At 41.2% G+C, this 22,331-nt stretch overlaps 1 protein-coding gene across 1 annotated transcript in view; it reads left to right on the forward strand.

Annotated features, from left to right (window-relative positions):
* Positions 1-22,331, forward strand: part of kcng1 (potassium voltage-gated channel, subfamily G, member 1) — a 41,410-nt gene that overhangs the window by 14,675 nt on the left and 4,404 nt on the right. The window contains exon 2 of the mRNA XM_017694173.2: positions 17,850-18,688. Within this exon, the coding sequence (XP_017549662.1) occupies positions 17,912-18,688 (777 nt within the window). The 5' untranslated portion in view covers positions 17,850-17,911. The remainder of the gene's footprint in view (positions 1-17,849; positions 18,689-22,331) is intronic.

Below are 22,331 nucleotides of genomic sequence, written 5' to 3' on the forward strand. Positions count from 1 at the left end.
CTTCACTATCTTTTCATGTTTGACACTGTTAATTAAAAGCTGTCAGGTAAAGGTTAACAGTTTGATTTATATCCAGTCAAACTGTAGGATTTTATGGAGTAAGAAATGAGGATATAGAGTTCACTGCCTGATCAGATCAGATTCATCTGCTGTTGTAGAATCTGGTGATGTGGAACATCAGGTAAAATGCCAAATTCAGATTCAGGAAAACACTAAACTCAGTTCTGACACAGACAAAAAATTTTTCATAGATTTCTATGGACTATTTGAATAAAAACTGCTGGTTTTTAGGGGATTTTTCAGTAAGCTCTTCTGGCAGCAGCCCACCTCTCTCTCTCTCTCTCTCTCTCTCTCTCTCTCTCTCTATATATATATATGTATATATATATATATATATATATATATATATATATATATATATATATATATATAATATGGCATTGTCATGTAGGACCATGAAAAAATAGGCAATATTAGTGGTGCCAACTGTCCACAAAGGTAAATCTGATGAAAAAAAATTATAGGGACGACAGACTCCAGCACACAGTCCAGCATGTGGAAAAAGCAAAGTCCTCCAGCAAGAGCCCCCAGAGGACATGCTAGAGGGGAAGAGTGCCTGGGTGGGTGGGAGAGCAAAGAGCAGAAGTCATGCAAAGAGAAGAAATAAAAGATCCAGGATGCAAACAAGGCAGTGTAGACGGATGGGTGGGAGGCACCCGATGAGAGCATGAGATGCGTGGGAGGGGGTGGACAAGGGTTGCCAAGTGTTCACACCGAGCAGAAACAGGAGGGTGCTTTCATCATCGCCAAACGGATTGAGTTTCAGCCTCAAATATGAAAACTAAAACAGTACATTAGACATAAAAGAAGTTGGTTTGGATTGCAGTGTCTAACTCAATAAGCTAGTGCATTATTTGAATTCAAAGCTCAATTTATCTGAGGATGCTGTGTTGAAAGTATTTTTTAGAGAAGATATGTGTTTTAAATACTTTAATATGCATGGAGGCGTGGAAAAGTATCCCAAGCAAAGCTGCTAAGTACATATTGTAGTGACCCGATACTGGCTGGCGCTGGCTTCAAGGGACTCAGAAGGTGTGCTCATGTGAGCTGCCATGCATGGAGGCTCATGATAGATGTGCGCCCTCCTAAAAAGGGGCTTATTGTTGTTGTTAGTGTCCACCATGATGGTGAGTCCTGTGTGTAGTTGTAACTTCCCCCATGAGTTCAAGGCTTAGTATGTGCCTTAATAAAGAGCACTTATTGCAGTGGAATCTTGGCCTCCCCTGTATCTTATGCTACATCAATGCTACAATATGTATGCATTTAACTAATGAGGCTTCTGTGTAATATATTTTAATATGTTTTATATGTTTCAAATAGGACTGTGATATGAGTTTACAACGAGATGGGTAAGAGCAAGAAAAGGTGGAGCTGATGGGAGAGAAAAGGAACCAGGAAAACTCTTGAGGAAGAAGCTGAAATATGCTCAGAAATGACTGATATTTTTAGTAAAGGTGCAGTAGGTCAGTAATAAAAAATTAACCACTTGTTTTCTCATGATCACTCTGACATACAGCTAGCTAACTTCTGCTGTAGGCTATTTCCTTCTGTCAGGAAGCATCAAATGAATCCTCTACCAATGGTGGACCCAAAGGGGCTACAAATGTTCAGAAATGCCACTCCATTCATTTTAGATTCATGGGTAAATCACATGATCCTTTCTTTCTAACAACAGTGACATTTTCATTCCTGCATAGTTACAAATCTAGCTGATGATCAATGATGCCTGTAACCCCTTCATCCTCTTCTCGCTGCATGTCAAAATGCTAGACCTCCAAAAACACACACTGGCCAGTCTACATTTACATATGACTGGAATATTGACCAGATTGGACTGTGGGAAGCTACAGCCTCTCAGAATATTTTTACAGCAGCTGCTAAAGCGGCAGCTTTCAATAACCACTCATTTTGGAAAGCTGCAGTTGCTGTAAATAACCTGGAGCATATTTGAGATGGTACCGCAAATCCTTGAGCTACATGTGTGCTTTATGGAGTATCAGAAGTTAGCGGTGTTGGGTTGGAAGGTATGCTTGTCCTGCTTCTAACAGCATGAGAGTTCTCTGAGTCATAGGCAATCTGGAGAATAAGCCCTGGAGCAAAGCTGTGATCACACTATTGCAGAGAGAGCCATAGAGAGGTCTTCAATCTGCGTCAGAAACATCTATCCATAGCTTGTGCTTTTACCGACGCCCTCGAAATTACCTCATAGCCTGCGCAATATCAAAATTACCAGTGGTACAGCTGACACAGTATCACACACAGTACTGACATTAAGTGTAGCATCACAAAGCTTGATCCTAGAACCAGCACCAAATTTAGTCCCTTGGCTAGGCAATAATGTGCCTCCCTTTGGCACCTTAGGCTCACCTGTTTTCTGAAAGAAATGCATAAGAATTTGCCTGCCCTCTTTTTTGCCTTCTGATTTTGGTTTCATTTGTGTTTGTTCATTAGCCTCCAAAATAAATGTATCATTTATTCATTCATGTCCATGAGAAAACTTATGACAACCAGCAATAACAACCAGGTTTATTAACTGAAACTCAAAAAAATCCTCATAATTACCTGAAAACTTAAGTAAGGCAAGTCAAAGTGAGCAAACACCAGGGTCTCTTTTCTTGTGTGTAACTCAGTAATTAGTGTTTTATTTAAGTCAGATTTTTGTTGCATATGTCTTCTTTTGAATGGCAGATTAACGTCTTCTAGGCTTGTAGTGCATGACAACAGATGCCAGGCCAGGCTAGTTAGATTTTCTCTTTTGAGTAGCCAGAGCATGACATGTTCTGTCTGCAACTTTAGCATATTTTTCTTTCTTGATGGAATTTTCAGCATATCTGTCACTTTCTCACAGACATTTTATTACTAAGAGGCAATAATTTTTTTATCAGTTTAATTCATCTCAACATTAATTACGTTTTGTAGAGTAGATGTAAAGTCTGGTTTGCTGGATGGTGCATAGGAGATCTCTGGTTTGAACGTATGCGCATTTGGACTAGTGTCCCAAAATTTTGTTATGTTTATAGAATGCAGGGTAAGATGAAGGTTTTCTAGTTTGTCCTTTTTCAATTGGACCCAAAGCACTGACTGATAAGCCATTATATAGCTGAAATGATGCATTTCTGAATGCTTCCACAATTTCCACAGTACATTAACAAGTTTCATTCTAAAAATCACCACAAGTAAGAAACAAGCCAAGTCATGAATGCACTACTCCGTACCAGAACTTGAAAAAAGCTATGGTGTAATCATTTTTGCACATAACAGTTTTTATCCATATTTAATGCCTGTTCTGATGCATTATCAAATATACATTTACTCCTCGATTTGAAAAGACATTTTTTGCTCTGTCAGCTTGTTGAGGAACACAACCTAACTCCTCTCTCTCTCTCTCTCTCTCTTTCTTTCTCGGACTGCCTTTGGCTATGTTTAACTGTGTGAACAAGACTGCTTAACTGTTTAACTTTGGTTCTGTAATTAGTACTTAGTATGATCACCAGAGAAATATCAGTAAAGAGAATCAAAACAGGTTAAATTGCTCTTGTTGCTAATGATTTTAACTTTTGACATGTACTATATGTGTATCAGTGAATTTAATAGTTTGAAGGCTGTAAACATGAAGGTTACTTGCTCTAGAGTTTGACACCAGTGTGAATAGAAGATGGTAGCTTAATTTGAGCTTATTTAAATATAGAATTAGGAATTAGTTGAAATTTACAGTATTGAATTGTTCACCATGTGTTATTGAAAAAGCACTGAACTTTCAATAAATTATACAAGTGTAGCCAGCAGCAGTACATGTGTTTGCTTCAGCATCGTCTAGGCTATTTTGGTTCTCTTAATCAAGATGCCAAAGGAGATCCTCCACTGAGGCTAATTCTCGGCATGCCGCTCTGCTGTGTATCATGACCACTGTGTTTTTGTGCCCCCTTCCCAGCTAATTATTCTTGTCTCATTGCCACGCTCATGTACGACCCTCCGTAGGACGGAAGCTAGTGCGAGCAGTGAGCAGTGGGGGCCGATTGAGGGAGCAGACCCTCCCCAGCAGCGTGGGCATTAATTTGACAGGCCGGAAACAAAAGGCCAAGTGTAATCATTATCTGGTAGTGACTGACAGTGCAGGTGCCTAATAAGCATCTGGTGACGCACTTGCACCCTGGCTTTAGCCAGCTGAAGGCCCCTATCTTAATCCCTGATTGGAGCGCGCTGGAGCGCAGACACTAATTTGCGTCTTGTGAACCTACTGCGTCCTAATCACAGTAATTGATTTAATTAGTTTGGACACAGGCCATGGAAATCTTGGAGCTACCGGGGTGTGAAATGGCTTTTCTTCTTTTGCTGGTCAGACGTTGAGGACGTGTAGGCCTACACATTAATTTGAATCTGTTATGATTAGCACAAGAGTCTGATTTCTGTTGTGGTGCCAAGAAAGGCAAGCATGTAAACAGAAATAGTGCATAGCAATTAATTACAATTGCAGAAATATAATTTAAATATAATCTAAATTAAATGCATACCTCATATCCCTAGCTACATGAAACCTCATGCCTCCCCTCTACAGCTTTTTCATTTAGGAAGAAGTAGGAAAAGGCCCAATAAAACAAAACTTATTTAATTAAGTTTAATTAAGGTTTAAATATTTTGACAGTTTTATACTATCGCTGGGTCGTTAATAGAGATGTGCATGGGTAATGGAGTACTAAGTCGACCCTGTTGGTGCCTGTATTTGATTATTGAAAGAGAAAATATACATAAAAAAATTCAGTGAAACACTGGTTTTGCTCATGTTTGTGAGTAAATATGTTATTTTAAACTTTGCTACACATAAACATGAGTACCTGCACATGACTGTGTTGCCAAGGATGCATTGTTAAGTAAGTGGCTGAGAAGGCAGAGATAGTGAGGCTATCACTAACTAGGCTAGCTACTTTAGCTGATGTTAGCTAGGTCAAAAACAGTGAAAACATATTTCTCTGACAAAAAACACTGTGATACATTGACTGAGGGGAAAAATACCTGTAGAAGACAGCAAGTCCTCATTAGCATATGACAGTTAGCTCATTAGCTCATCTGAAGAGGCAGCCCCCATTACTCAACATGAAAACCTACTAGCGTCACTCAGGCTGTCTGTGTAACCCTACATACCTGTGTTACCTTCGCTAACTAGATATGCCTTAATGGACTCTTACAGACACTCAAATAACAAAATTAGTCAGAAGGCGCATCCTTAGCCGCTAATAAGGTATGCAAGAACAGTCGGGGAAACGCCCATGCACTGAAGGGATTCAGCTTGTTTTGCTAGCAGCACCATGTTTGCTAGTTAGCAAATCACTTTCTAAAAGGCAAATCCTCCTTTCTTCTTATCTATGTTGAAATGATAGCTAGCTACCACACCTGACTGACATTGTGAATCCGCCAAGAATAAAAGACTATACAGTGTTTCTTGCGTTATTCTGCCTTTAGAGAAAAAACTAGGGCTGCAACGGATATTTAGTAAAATTTGCTGACTAAAATATTCATAACATGTAAACGACCAGTTCTTTTACCCACTTTATGAGTTCACTTCTGTGCACCGTTATCTGTCCAATTGGAAACAAACTTTTGGCTATCGAGCTAAACGCTAGCGAATCACCAGTAGCGCACAATAGCAGTGTATCTTCAAGAGAACAAGAGAAAAATTGTTGTTTTCTGCACTGAATCTGATTGACATGTTTTTTTGTAGCTTGTTCGGGGTTACCAGATTGGGCTAAATCCCTCTGATTAGCCTTTTAGGATTTTTGCTATGTCAGAAAGAAATTGTGTATCTGTTTTTTTTTTCATTCTTCTTGCAGTATTGTAATTAGATATTATTACAAAGAAAATACAATAAATACATATTTTTAAGTACACATATAAAAAAGCAAATTAACAGTAAATAAAGTGATTATCATCATTAACGTGAAATATCTTGAGCTTTTCTTATTTTTAGAGAATATTCAAATATTGAAGGTACCATTTGGAAACTTTTTGGAAAAATTTGGAGGTTTTTTTTTTTTTTTTTGCAGCCCTAGAAAAAATGCAGTGTGAACCATGCCTGATAGGCCCTAGGTCATGGCATCTGAGCCAACACTTCAGTTCTGCACACAACTGCATAACTAGCATATTAGTTTCATTGCAATTATTATATTACTAAATGGTTCACATTTCAAAATGCAGATATTACCATGTTCAGTGCTTCATATAAGGCCTGGTCTTGATAGTGCCATGTTCCTGATTACTGTGACACTGAATCTTTCTTGTTAGGAACTACTCCCTGTGGAACACTATCAGCAAGCACAACTAACACCACAAGTCTGTATGTGTGTGAGTGCACACACCTTCATATCAGTGAGACAAGCTGTGTGTGTGGGGTGGGGGCTTTTGAAATAGAGGAAATTGTTTTCTGGCTAATCTCGAACTGAGTCACCTCATCATCCTCTTTGTTGCCGCCTTGTGGCAGCAACTGATACAGTCAACACTCTCACAACCTGTTGACCTGCTAGGTCATTGGGCATCACCTCTAAAAGCTAATAGTCATAACATAATAAACTAAATACCAGTGAACCAAGGAAACATCCAAAAAAAGAAAAGATCAAGGTCGTTCTCATCTGAGGACTAGTCGGTAGAACTGCTGAGTCACAGTCCACTCCCCAAAAAGCCATCAGCGTCTCTGTTGATAAGTTGAAGGGCAGTGGCGGCCCATTAGAGAAGTGTTTCTTGTTGCATTACCGAGGAAGCGGTTCACTACATTAGTGGAGCAGCCAGTCGTCTGAGGCCAAGCACTCATTGTAATACCATTAGGTGTTTGTTCCACGGGCTCTTTTGATGGGTAATTAACGTTTCAGTGGCCAAGTACGACAGCTGCACTCATTCCACTGCAATGGAAATGTATTGGCTGACTGTTGCAAACCTCAGAATGTCAATAGTCTTTTAAAGATCTGGTGGTATAAGGACATTATACATTATATAAAGTCCTGTCTTGGCTATGCACCAAAGAGGAATTCCACTAAATCGTGCCTAATTGAATGGTTTAGATGTAAACAGAGTCATTCAGAACAGTTTGATGTGAAATCCAAATGAGAATTCTTCACAGTGATTGTGATAGAAACCTCCTCCCGCCTCAAAGACAGTTATAACATAAAATGGCTATAAATATGCTACCTGATGCCCAAGACATTATGAGTTTTTGGTGGCATGGTAGGTAGCTTTGTCGCCTCACAGCAAAGAGGGCCTGGGTTTGATTCCCCGGTCGGGTGACCACAGTCCTCTCTGTGTCGTTTGTCTGTTCTCCCCATGTCTGTGTGGATTTCTGCCGGGTTCTCCGGTTTCCTTCCAAAGACATGCAGTCAGGCCATTTGGACATGCTATATTGCCCCTTGGAGTCTGAGTGTGAGTGTGTCTGTCTGTCTGTCTGTCTGCCATGCGATGGACTACTGACCTGTCCAGGGTGTATCCTGCCTTTCGGCGAATGACAGCTGGGATAGGCTCCAGCACCACCCCACAACCCAGAAGGAGAAGCGGCTTAGATGTTGTGTGTGTGTGTGAGTCATATGCAGGGCATTTACAGGCAAAATAGTACCCAAAAAAAACTTTTTTTAACATTTCCACTATTTTACCATTATAAACATTGCATGTCACAAACTTCAGATAACATGTGTAGGCTCACTGATCATTTAGGATCGATAAAAAAGGTTGTATTTGCATTCGCCATATTGCGACCCCCTGTTCCAATCACTCACTGGGCTTCTCAAAAGCATTTTAATTATAGCATTTTAATAGAAAGATAATCCGTAAATGATAGCGCAAGCCTCTTCAAGCTAATATGATCTTAACACTAAGATGCTTTTGGGAAACTGGGACTTGAATGTTGTTTTGTTTGTTGAGATGTTTATAACTCAATGATTAAATAAGGTAGAAAGTTTTAACAAATGCTGTAATTCCTCTTTAACATCTAAATTAATCATGATCTGATCCAGACACATGATTTGAAGATGTTTTGGTCCCTGAGGATTGTTTAACTTCAAATTCAAGTAAGTGAAAGTATCATAAAACTGTCCTATATCTAAACATATTCCAAACCAGCGCAGACAGGGCTAACCTTGCCCTGCATATTTTGTTTTTACTGTTCTTGGCCCAGAAAAGGATGGCATGCCCACTCCAGGTAAGGGGAAAGGACTTGCCCCAGGTGGAGGAGTTTAAGTATCTTGGGGTCTTGTTCACGAGTGATGGGAAGAGGAATCGTGAGACTGGCCGCAGTCTGGGACAGGCGGCAGCAGTAATGTGGTCACTGGACCGGGACTGTAGTGGTGAAGAGGGAGCTGAGCCAAAAGGCGAAGTTCTCTGTTTACCGGTCAGTCTACATCCCGACCCACACATGAGCTGTGGGTAATAACTGAAAGAACGAGATCGCGAATACAAGTGGCGGAAATGAGCTTTCTTCGCAGAGTGGCGGGCTACACTATATTTGATAGAGTGAGGAGCTCGGTCACCCGGGAGGAGCTCAGAGTAGAGCCTCTACTCCTCAGCATTGAGAGGAGCCAGCTGAGGTGGTTCAGGCATCTGATCCGGATGCCCACTGGACGCCTCCCAGTGGGGATGTTCCAGGCACAGCCTACCCGGGACAAGACCCCGGGGTCATCCTAGGACCCGCTGGAGGGATTATATCTCCAAGTTGGCCTGGGAGCCGCTTGGGGTCCCTGGGAATGAGCTGGAGGAAGTTGCGGGGGACAGGGTCATCTGGGATTCTCTGCTCTCCCAACTGCTACAGCGACCATGTCTGGACTAGCGGTCAACAATGATGATGATGCTCTAACCAGTCTGATCCAACTTCTCAGCTAATTAACAAGCCTGAGGTGAAGTGCATGTTAGACTATGTTCACCTTAGCAAGTGGCACTAGAAAGAGGAATCAAGCCCAAAAAAGTGAATTTTCCAATTCCAGGTATTTGGGAATTGAGGTCAACTCAAAAGACTTGGACTCAATTCTACACAGCGATGTTCATGCTTGCACACACATAGAGTATGAGATAATCTACTGTAGGATGATTAGACGGCATCCTGTCTAAAAAATGCATAGACTGGACATGTTTTATTTTAGACCAACTGGATAACCAACTGAAAAATCTAATTTGTAACAGAATGTGGTCAAGCTGTTCAGTAGCACACACACTCAAGAGGAAGATTTTGCTGCTTCTCTTGAGTGGTATGCTGCAGTGCAGAATCATGTACTTCTGTAAAAACAAAAGCATTATAGAAACAATGGTCCTTGGTCATAAAAGTTGCATAAAAGGAGTACAGATTTGATCTGCTCTGGGTTTGATTCATGAAACTTTCATATAATGCAAAAAAAAACAGATTTGATCTGCTCTGGGTTTGATTCATGAAACTTTCATATAATGCAAAAAAACAGATTTAAACGTAAACAGTGAATCAGCTTCAGTATGGGAAATCAAGCGGCAGTCTGCCAGCACCTCTTTTACATGAAATTTACATTAAGCATGCCCTAATTCATGTAGATGCTTCATGAGTGAGCCTATAAAACGATTGCCTTCAGCGGCTCATGAGATGATGGCTCTGCATGTAGGCGGAGTGTGAGGTTGAGCAGTGGATGCGCTGCTTTCCGTAGTGACCAAACTTTAGTGTTAATATTACAAAAACTATAATATTACAAAACCTCTTCATTTTATAAGACCATAGAATGATGTTTTTGTGAGAGTGATCATTTTCCTAAAATAAATGACTTCAATGCTGTATTATTACAGTTTATGAGATGCTTCTATACCAGATTGTATTGTTTATATTGTTTGTTTTGTGGGCAGAGTCAATAGTATGAAACAAAAGCACAGTGTAAAATAGTGCATAGACATTACCAGGGAGGCTGAGTAGTGTGATTCCCATGTAGTTGGAACACACCCTCCGGTCCCCTTTTTTAAAAAGAGTCACCACCACCCCAGTCTGCCAATCCAGTGGCACTGCCCCCGATGTCCACGCAATGTTGAGAAGGCGTGTCAGCCAAGACAGCCCCACAACATCCAGAGCCTTGCCATCAAGGAGCTTCTTAATTACCTTAGCGACTTCGGCCTCAGTAATGGACAAGCCTATTGCCATGTCCTCAGACTCTGCCTCCTCACTGGAGAATGTGTCGGTGGAATTAAGAAGGTCCTCAAAGTATTCCTTCCACCACCCAATGACGTCTTCAGTCGAAGTCAGCAGGACACCATCTCCATTATATACAGTGCTAGTGGCACACTGCTTTCCCCTTCTGAGTCACCTGATGGTTTGCCATAATCTTTTCGGAGCCAACTTAAAGTCACTTTCCAAGGCCTCACAAAACTCCTCACACACATGGGTTTTTGCCTTGGCGACGACTGAAGCCGCAGATCGCTTGGCCTGTTGATACATGCCAGCTGCCTCTGGTGTCCCACAGGCCAACCATGCCCGGTAGGACTCCTTCTTCAGCTTCTTCCCCTACCACCTGATCCAACTTACCACCAGGTGATGATCAGTTGACAGCTCAGCTCCTCTCTTTACCCGCAAGTCCGATGACACGGCTACAAAATCGATCATTGAACTGTGGCCTAGGGTGTCCTGGTGCCATGTGCACTTATGGACATCCTTGTGTTCAAACATGGTGTTCGTGATGGACAAACTGTGGTTTGCACAGAAGTCCAAAAACTGAACCCCACTTGGGTTCAGATCAGAGAGGCCATTCCTCCCAATCACACCCCCCCAGGCTATGTCCTCCAAGTCATTGCCCATGTGAGCGTTAAAGTCCCCCAGTAGGACAATAGAGTCTCCAGGAGGAGCACTTTCAAGCACCCTTCCCAAGGACTTTAAGAAGGCTGGGTACTCTGAACTGCTGTTCAGTGCATAAGCACAGACAACAGTCAGGACACGTTCCCCAACCCGAAGGCGTAGGGAATCTACCCTCTCGTCCACCGGAGAAAACCCCAACATACAGGCACCAAGTCGAGGGGCTATGAGAAAGCTCACACCTGCCCGCCACCTCTCACCAACTCAGGCTCCTTCCCCGCCAGTGAGGTAACGTTCCAAGTTCCAAAAGCCAGTTTCAGCAACCAAGGATCAGAATGCCAAGGCTCATGCCTTCGGACACTGCCCGATCCACAAAGCACCGAACCCCTACTACTGCCCCTCCCATTGGTGGTGGGTCGATGGGAGGATGGACTCATGTAACTCCTTCGGGCTGGGCCCGGCCGGGCACCATGAGTAAATGCCCAGCCACCAGACACTCGCTGGCGAGCCCCTCCCTGTCCTGTCCTGTACAAGTCCTGTTTTCGTTTTTTCATAGGGGTTATTATGGATCACACTTTGTCTGACCTGTCACCTAGGACCAGTTTGCCATGGGAGACCCTACCAGGAGCTTTTGCTTCAGACAACATAGCTCCTAGGATCATCCAAGCACGCAAACCCCTCCACCACGATAAGGTGGTGATCCATGGAGAGGATGTTCACTCTGCACTCTTTCTTGTTTAATTGTTGTTACATGGTCAGATAGAAGTGCAAAAGTACAATAAAAGTGCATTTTTATTTGAGAATCAATAAAATCATTGTATAGAATCAGAATTGACTCCATCAATACTCAAGATGTAGAAACGGAATTTGCGTCCAGAATTTTTGGAATCAAACAGATCTGATTGTTTCACTTTGACATGCCATTGTTCTGTGTCCTGATGAAGGCCTGAGTAGCCCGCAATGTTTCAGCACATGTTTATACTTATTGCTATGTTTCAATAAAGGCTTTTATACTTTTTCTATGGACAGTGTGCCAGGGATTTCTTTGCTTTGGGATTTATTTTGCACATGCCTTGTGGATGCAGATGGATACTTTTTTGTTTTTTCACCTCCCTGTTTGTTTTAATGTGACATAGATCTGGGGGTTCCATATCTGGTTTATGGCTATTCGACCTTAATGAGAATGGTCAGATCAAAACTTGTGTGTTTTATCGCTGTGCATGTACATATTTTGTATAAGTTGGTAGCTTGGCAGTAGCTTATGTTTCTCAGAGCTAATAATGTTTGTTATGATTCACTTGTTGGTTTTTGATTCATGAATATTAATCAGTCAAGTGATGTTATCCATTAGGATCAGTTATCTCAGTTTTATTTCAGTTTTCTGTACCCTAATCTTTAACCCCAACCCCTAACACTGTATAACCCTAAACATTAACTCCTAACACTCTAACCTTAAAGCCTAAACCTAAACCCTAACCCCTAACACTCTAAGCTTAAACCCCAACCCATAACGCTAAACCCCAACACTCTAACCCTAAACTCCAACCCAAAACTTTAAACCCTAACACTTTAACCTTAAACTCTAACCCATAACCATAAACCCTAACACTCTAACCCTAAACCCCAGCCCAAAACTCTAAACCCTAACACTCTAACCTTAAACTCTAACCCCTAACACTCTAACCTTGAAGGCTAACCCTAACCCCTAACACTCTAACCTTAAACCCCAACCCATAACACTAAACCCCAACATTCTAACTCTTAACCCCAACCCAAAACTTTAAACCCTAACACTTTAACCTTAAACTCTAACACCTAACACTCTAACCCCTCTGTACTCTAACTCTAACCCCAACCCCTAACACTATATAACCCTAAACTTTAACACCTAACACTCTAACCTTAAAGCCTAAACCTAAACCCTAACCCTTAACACTCTAACCTTAAACCCCAACCCATAACCCTAAACCCTAACACTCTAACCTTAAACCCCAACCCATAACCCTAAACCCTAACGCTCTAACCTTAAATGCCAACTCAAAATTCTAAACCCTAACACTCTAACCCTAAACCCCAACCTTAAACTCTAACCCCTAACACTCTAACCTTGAAGGCTAACCCTAACCCCAACACTCTAACCTTAATCCCCAACCCATAACCCTAAACCCTAACACTCTAACCCTAATCCCAACCCAAAACTCTAAACCCTAACATGTTAACCCTAAAACCCAACCCAAAACTCTAAACCCTAACACTCTAACCTTAAATTCTAACCCCTAACATTCTAACTTTAAACCCCAACCCATAACCCTGAACCCTAACTTTAAACCCTAAACCCCTAACACTCTAACCTTAAACTCTGACAGTGCAGTGTTAGGATATCTTATGAACTGCTATGCTCAGGACAAAAGATATAATCACATGGTCAAACGTGGATCTTGTTTTCAGATTATTTACAAAAAATGTCTTCACCTGCTGGCAAACAGGCAGTGGCTCATTCAGAAGTGCAGCTATAAATTTAGAAAAATGAATGAATTCCACACATGATGAGCCGCTACTGAGAAATCATTAATTGGTCATTCAGTGATTCACTGTTTTGAATCACTTTGATTTCACACCAACCAGAAACACAGCTCTTTGTTCTATTACCAAAAATGTGTTATTTTATCTTGCCTTTCTTTTCACACTCATACTTTGATATTAAGCAAAAGTAGGCCAATGGAGTCAGTTCTATAGCTATAAGTAAATGTATAATTCTAACAAGGACACTCAGTGCCACTGAACCACTTTCATACAGCACCACTTGTGCTTTAGTTTTCTCATACCTTTACTTATCTTGTGTGGTGGACTCTACCAAATTAGTTAAAACTGCAGTCCCTTGGTTAAAAAAAAGAATTATAAAAATAGTTAAGTACTCATTATATAATTACACATATATAAGCATTATATAATTACAAAGATTGTTATGATCTATTTAAGCCCAATGCATGGGCATGGGTGGGAAGCTGAGAGCCAGAGTTCAGCACAGTTTAGTGATTTCCATTCTATAGCACTTGCTGATGAGTTAAGTCAGATGTGCTTCAGTAGGAAAATCACTGAACTGTGTAGGAATCTGGCCCTACAGGACTGGAGAACATTCTATTGGAAAGTGGCAAACCCAAACCCTAACCCTTAAAACCCCTATTTTTTTAAAAGATAAAAAGATCCATTTTTATATTTATACATTTTAATTTCTAAATAAGAAAAACGTCATTCAGAAAATGCTGTTCCATGTTTTATGTCACTACAAAAACACAAAAAGTTTTAGTCCACAGGCGGAGTCTTATTGTAGACACACCCCTGCATTTTAGAGCAGGAAGTGAGACTGCATCCCTGTCCCTCATGGCCACATGGTGAGCAGTTAGATCCCACTATTTTGAAGTAAATGTATCCCAAATTCTGAAAATCTGTGTGCACCCTTAAGAATCATCATTGCTGAAAACAACCCCAATTCCAATGAAGTTGGGATGTTGTATAAAACATAAATAAAAACAGAATACGATGATTTGCAAATCCTTTTCAACCTATATTCAATGGAATACACTACAAAGACAAGATATTTAATGTTCAAATGGATAAACTTCACAGTTTTTTGCAAATATTCACTCATTTTGAATTTGATGTCTGCAATACATTCCAAAGAAGTTTGGACAGGGGCATGTTTACCACTGTGTTACATCACCTTTCCTTTTAACAACACTCAATAAGCGTTTGGGAACTGAGGACACTAATTGTTAAAGCTTTGTAGGTGGAATTCTTTCCCATTCTTGCTTGATGTACAACTTCAGTTGCTCGGCAGTCCGGGGTCTCCGTTGTCGTATTTTGTGCTTCATAATGCGCCACACATTTTCAATGGGAGACAGGTCTGGACTGCAGGCAGGCCAGTCTAGTACCCGCACTCTTTTACTACGAAGCCACGCTGTTGTAACACATGCAGAATGTGGCTTGGCATTGTCTTGCTGAAATAAGCAGGGACGTCCCTGAAAAAGGCGTTGCTTGGATGGCAGCATATGTTGCTCCAAAACCTGTATGTACCTTTCAGCATTAATGGTGCCTTCACAGATGTGCAAGTTACCCATGCCATGGGCACTAACACACCCCCACACCATCAGAGATGCTGGCTTTTGAACTTTGCACTGATAACAATGCGGACAGTTGAATACACTACAAAGACAAGATATTTAATGTTCAAACAGATAAACTTTATTGTTTTTTGCAAATATTCACTCATTTTGAATTTGATGTCTGCAATACATTCCAAAGAAGTTTGGACAGGGGCATGTTTACCACTGTGTTACATCACCTTTCCTTTTAACACTCAATAAGCGTTTGGGAACTGAGGACACTAATTGTTAAAGCTTTGTAGGTGGAATTCTTTCCCATTCTTGCTTGATGTACAACTTCAGTTGCTCTGCAGTCCGGGGTCTCCGTTGTCGTATTTTGTGCTTCAAAATGCGCATAACACCTGTTTGGAACATTCCACAGGCGAACAGGTTAATTGGAAACAGGTGAGTGTCATGATTGGGTATAAAGGCAGCATCCCTGAAAGGCTCAGTCATTCACAAGCAAGGATGTGAACAACTGCGTGAGCAAATAGTCCAACAGTTTAAGAACAATGTTTCTCAATGTGCAATTCCAAGGAATTTAGGGATTTCATCATCTACAGTCGATAAGATCATCAAAAGATTCAGAGAATCTGGAGAAATCTCTGCAAGTAAGTGGCAAGGCAGAAAACCATCATTGAATGCCCGTGACCTCAGGCAGCACTGCATTAAAAACTGACATCATTCTGTAATGGATATTACCACATGGGCTCAGGAACACTTCAGAAAACCATTGTCAGTGGACACAGTTCGTCGCTCCATCTACAAGTGCAAGTTAAAACTCTGCCATGCAAAGTGAAAGCCATATATCAACAACACCCAGAAACGCTGCTGGCTTCTCTGGGCCTGAGCTCATCTGAGATGGACTGACGCAAAGTGGAAAAGTGTCCTGTGGCCTGATGAGTCCACATTTCAAATTGTTTTTGGAAATCATGGACGTTGTGTCCTCTGGGCCAAAAAGGAAAAGGACCGTCCAGATTGTTATCAGCGCAAAGTTCAAAAGCCAGCATCTCTGATGGTGTGGGGGTGTGTTAGTGCCCATGGCATGGGTAACTTGCACATCTGTGAAGGCACCATTAATGCTGAACGGTACATACAGGTTTTGGAGCAACATATGCTGCCATCCAACTAACGCCTTTTTCAGGGACGTCCCTGCTTAGACCCTGGACTGTTGAGCAACTGAAGTTGTACATCAAGCAAGAATGGGAAAGAATTCCACCTACAAAGCTTCAACAATTAGTGTCCTCTTATTGAGTGTTGTTAAAAGGAAAGGTGATGTAACACAGTGGTAAACATGCCCCTGTCCCAACTTTTACGGAACATGTTGCAGACATCAAATTCAAAATGAGTGAATATTTGCAAAAAACAATAAAGTTTATCCATTTGAACATTAAATATCTTGTCTTTGTAGTGTATTCAATTGAATATAGGTTGAAAAGGATTTGCAAATCATCATATTTTGTTTTTATTCATGTTTTACACAATGTCCCAACTTCATTGGAATTGGCATTGTATTTATGTATGTACAGCTGTTCAAAGCTGTGTTTGCCAACCATGTTCTGGCTGTGTTTTAGTTACGCTCAAAATTAGCTGAAATTGTCACTACAGTTACACCTAACATTTGGTAAAGTTTGTGTTGTTATGATTGTAATGTTAGTGACAAAAGGGATTGTTTTAATAAATTAAACATCATTAAAGTAGTCTCTCAAACCAAAAGGATTTTAGTCTAAAGTCCAAGTCAGTTAAAGTCTGAAATGTGTTTTGAACTCTGACTATGAACCAAATCAGTAGAATGATCCATACACAAATGATCCATACACAGCTTATAGACTAAGACGTAAATTTGAAAAATAAACAACAGAAGATCTGACACTGAATCTGACAAAATCCAAAAAGCATGTTATATTTGTATTGATGTAGTGTGTTGGGCCACTTTCACTGAACAAGGAGGGGTGGCAGTACATCTTTTTTTTTTAATGCTGCGAGATAAATTTAAGGGGTCCTGTGATGACAGTCACAAAACGTACATTGCCTACATTACTGATTACATATTTTTGAGAGAGACTATCCCATAAATTTCTCAGTGATTATTTCCCAGTCATATTGTATGTCCCTCTAGCTAAACAGAGCAGCTGCATGAATGATGATGCGCTACACACACACTACGGTGTGGCAGTTCAGCTAGCCTAACAGCTAACCCCACCTTTTACTTCTCTCAGCATTACTTATTAAATGTCTAGCTGTGCTATAAAACAAATTTCTGCCTCTTATTGACTTTATTCATCACTTTATTCAGAATGTTGTGTATTTTAAATACATGCAGCAAAACTCAAATTAAAGCCAAACAAAAATAGTTGTGGTTTGGTTTCATTGGAGTCAGCAATGTCCTGTTTCTCCATGTTTTCCATCATTTTTTCCAGACTTTTTTTTACAATTCTTTGAGGATTGTATATTAATTTATTTAAAATCATATATGTTTAAGGACAAAACTTTAGCTCAAATCTATCATAAAACAATGCCTCAGGTGCTGTGCAAAGTACTTTGGTGGTTCAGCTTTTTGAGGCATTACAAGTTTGGTTCCTTTCACCTCCAGTTTCTCTGGAGTGGTGGATTTCACATCACATCAAATCACTCTGAATGATCATGATTACGTCTTATCCAAATACATGTGCAAAAGTTAACTTTCTCACTTAGTTTTACGTTCAAATGGCTGTATGTAGGCCTTAGCCAAAGTTGCTCCCCCCTCAACTTGTTAACCCAGGGCCCCAGAATAAATTTAATACAGTTCTGTTCATGGGGCATTTCACCTCTACAAATGTGTGTTCTATCTTCCTGCTCATAGCATTCTCCTGACTGTCATCAATCATGAAATTCTTGTTGCACAGGTGAGGGCCTGCGAGCGAGTGCCAGCCTCCAGGCATGTGAGCCGGAGCTGGCCGGGTGAAAGATGACTTTGCTGGCTGGGGATGGCTCCGACTACGACTACAGTGCCCTGAGCTGCGCTTCAGACACCTCCCTGAACCCGCCACCTGTCCAGGAGCGTGAAGCACTTAAGGGTGTTTACTATAAGCGGGCCCAGTGTCTCTTCTCGTCTGATACTGCTGATGCTGCGGCCTGTCCGGGTGATGGCCAGAGGCTGCACGTCATCATCAACGTGGGTGGTCTGCGCTACCAGCTGCCATGGACTACGCTGGAGGACTTCCCACTGTCGCGCTTGGGCCAGCTGCGCCTGTGCAGCAGCTTTGACGAGATCATGCGTGTATGCGACGACTACGATGTGACACGCAATGAGTTCTTCTTTGACCGCAGCCCATGCGCCTTCCGCACTATCCTGACCTTCCTACGTGCCGGCAAGCTTCGCTCACTGCGAGAGATGTGTGCCCTCTCCTTCCGTGAGGAGCTCCTCTACTGGGGTGTACCAGAGGAGAGCCTGGAGTGGTGCTGCCGGAGGCGCCTGCTGCAGCGCGCTGAGGAGTGTGATGAGCTGGAAAGGGCGGCCGAAGAAGAAGAGGAAGAGGATGAGGACGATGAGGAGAGTGAAGGTGGCCTGGCAGGGCCGTCCCGGCTGGGCCGCTGCATGGGCAAGCTGAGGGACATGGTGGAGAAGCCCCACTCGGGACTACCCGGCAAAATATTTGCCTGCCTCTCGGTGCTTTTTGTCACCATCACAGCCATCAACTTGTCCATAAGCACCATGCCTGCTATGAGGGAGGAGGAGGAGGATGTGAGTGCCCAAATTTTTTGTCCTAATGGTGCATTCAGCTGGTCCTTCAATTTGTACACTCATGAAATTCTGAGTTGGCCTAAAGTTACAGAATGACCAACAAAGTTGTGAAGTGGTGAGCTCAGGCAAATTCCATGTTACCCGAATTTAGATGAGTTGGGGCAATACCAGCTTATACATTAACTCACCACATGAACACAACAGACCAAGCTGGCAGCAGTCCATTCCAGATACACAGGGGTGGAAAACATACTGGATTCCTAGATAAATCATGATTCTTAAGGAATCAAAGATGCTGAATCAGTTGACAGAACAAAAGGCTTCAACTGCTGTATAAGACACAAAATGACCACAAAACACAAATACGGTTCATCAGGGGTTCTTTAGCACAGACAAAGATTCTGTTTGGAACCATAAACAAAGAATTATTTGCCAACTTAAATGATCCTTTGTATGGAGTAATCGTTCTTCAGGTTAATGGAGATTGTGTTGATTATGGTTCTACATAGAACCTTTTTTAAAAAGGTTTCTCATTGTGTTGACATTATAACAATAGACTTTACAACATTAGAAAAAAAAACATTTCTCCATGCAAAAAAAACATTTAAGCATGCAAAAGGTTCTTTGAGTTCATTATTCAATATAGAACCATTGTCTTTACTAAAGAACCCTTAAAGAACCACCTTATTTAAGACTATAGGCTATTTTAGCACAGATCTGCTTGGTGGAAGAAAGAAAATGCAAGATCTCTCTATTGCACACATGTTTGCAGTCACAAATTCACATGCTTTTGAAAGGGAAGAAACAGCCATGAATGGAGAGGTAAAATAGTTTTTATGTAAACACACCTTAACACATGTCCACCCCTAGTTATGGAGGGTCTTTAGGGAAATCACATCCAAATCTGGAACTGAACACTCTGATTAAACATCTGCTTCAATCTGATCTCAGAAATCTCAAAGCATAATTTCTACTTTAGCTGATCAGGTGATTTTTGTGCATATCATATGTAAGCCAGTGAGATTTGATCCAGTCACAGTCGAGATCAGATTAATAGAGAAAGATATATGATGATTTGCACAGTACAGAACACAGTGGTTGTCCAGGCGTGCTTCCACAGTGCAGGTGATCTAAAACCAGAAATAATCAATGTCAGTTACACACCGACTCACTCATTTAGAAACTTCTTTTGCTAATTGAATTAAGGCGCTTGTTATCCAGTCTGGCATCAGTCGGAGGAGCAATTAACATGTCTGCCCTCAGCAAAGAAAGAGAAGAGGGACATGTAATTTTCAATTATGAATTACAGCAGCACTGTAGTGCCTTAAAAGAGCCACTGTACGTTTTACAACATAAAATATGTGCTCTTTGTCTACATCAAAGTCTGCCTGTGTGCAGCAACATATCCAAGCCACTGCTTTAACATTCAGATATGGTTTCTGATGCACACTTCCTTACCTGTAACTTAGCAGGGATTTGAATGCTAATTGCTACTATCCACACTCCACATTATATCCACACTTATTGTCCATTTTATCAGCTCCACATAACATATAGGTGCACTTGGTTAGTTCTGCAATTACAGGCTGTAGTCCAGGTGTGTCCAGTCTTATTCACAAAGGGTTGCCACGGTGTGGCTGCAGGTTTTTATTCCAGCAAAGCAGAAGGTCACCTGACCAACTGTTTGAAGACTGAAACCAACTGATTAAAAAAGTACACTCAAGTGTGCTCCAGCATGTTTGGAATTGGAAATGTGCAGCCACACCAACCCTTTGCGGATAAGATTGGACGCCCCTGTTGTAGTCCATCAGTATCTTTGCATAATTTGTTGCCTCATCTCGTTCATCAATGGCCAGGAGCAGGTATTATTTGGGTGGTGGATCATTTTCAGCTCTGCAGTGACACTGATGTGGTAATGGCGTGAAGTGTGTGTTGTACTAGTACAAATATTTCAGACACAGCAGTGCTGCTGGAGTTTTTAAACACTGTGTCCACTCACTGTCCACTCTGACACTGTGTTCACTCACTGTCCACTCTTGTTAGTCACCCTTGTAGATGTAAAGTCAGAGACGATAGCTCATCTGCTGCTGCACAGTTTGTTTTAGTCACCCTCTGTTCCTTCTTCAGTGGTCACAAGATGCTGGCCACAAGATATTTGCTGGATATTTTTGGTTGGTGGACTATTCTAAGTCCAGCAGTGACACTAAGGTGTTTAAAAACTCCAGCAGCATTGCTATGTCTGATCTACTTGTACCAGCGCAACACATCCACAACACTCCACCACCACATCAGTGTCACTGCAGAGCTGCAAATGATCCACCACCCCAATAATACCTAAACTGTGGTGATCCTGACCTTGATGAATGAGGTAAAAATGGGATAACGAATTGGACTACAAAAAAGAGATGGGACAGTCTGTAATTGTAAAACTACAAAGTGCACCTGTAAGTGGTGCTGATAAAATGGACAGTGAGGTGTCCTAATAAAGTGCTCAGTAAATGTATAACCAGCACTAAGTTCAACTTAATGAAAGCATGTTTTCATAATCTTAAAGAAGCTTTACTCTACTTTACTCTACTTACTCTTGTAAGACCATTATAAATATGCTGATACCAACAGATGGGTGACAAAGAAAAGACCTGGATAAATAAGTGGAGAAACACATGCAGATGCATCCAGATAGGTGTGGTCCATGATACCTTTAAGCAATTAACATGCTACCTTGCCCTGTGGCATGTATAAAGGTGCTGAGCAGGCCCAGTTGACCTCGATTTTGGATCAATATGGCAAAAGATCTGAATCACTGTGAAAGAGTGTTTGAGATTGTTGAGATGCATTTACATCAGTATGTAAGGCATCAGTAAATAGGGCCTTCAATTGTGGCCCAAAGCACATGTTCAGTGACCATGATGCACATGCATTTGTGCAATTTGTAAGGAAAACCAGAAGAGCAACTGTTCCTCGGGTAACTAAGAGTGTCAATGCAGGATATAATTAGACGATGTGATGAGAACAGTCTGTCCACAACAACATAGAAAAAGACATTATAGTAGGGTTGCTGTGCAAAAAACCCTCAGTACAAGAGACGAATGCACATTTAAGAGTTCACTCTCAATGGGCATCATTCACCAATTACTATTAATAATACATTTCTTCTTAAAATCCACTTGCGCGTTTTTCCTGAAGATTATGATGTTCACCAATGTTTCTTATCTGGGTTTCGTTCTTAGAACAAGAACAGAATCTACACATACTCAAGAGCACAAAGGTGCTAACAATTCTGCAGTTTAAGAGCACATCATGAATCTGATGTAGACTTTTTCTTGGAACCTTTCTCAAAAACAAATTTAAGAAAAAAACCTAGGAAGATATTGGTAAATGAGACCCATTATTGTTAAGGATTTCCAAACAGCTAATTGTTTTTCATTCTTTTTTAAAATAAGGCACTTTTGTTGATCCAACATATTTCACTCAAATTGATTAAAACTGTATCTGCTATCACATTTACAGTCAACTCATTAAAGTTCACTGCGCTTCACTTATTGTTGATTAAACTTATGTTGGCCCGACATACTAGAATAGGTTTAAAAGTGGTCATTTTAAACCAAAAAATAGAATGTAAAGGAACATGGCCTAGAAGGAA

Source organism: Pygocentrus nattereri, chromosome 9 (assembly GCF_015220715.1).
Source record: "Pygocentrus nattereri isolate fPygNat1 chromosome 9, fPygNat1.pri, whole genome shotgun sequence".
In the NCBI taxonomy this organism is placed as follows: domain Eukaryota; kingdom Metazoa; phylum Chordata; class Actinopteri; order Characiformes; family Serrasalmidae; genus Pygocentrus; species Pygocentrus nattereri.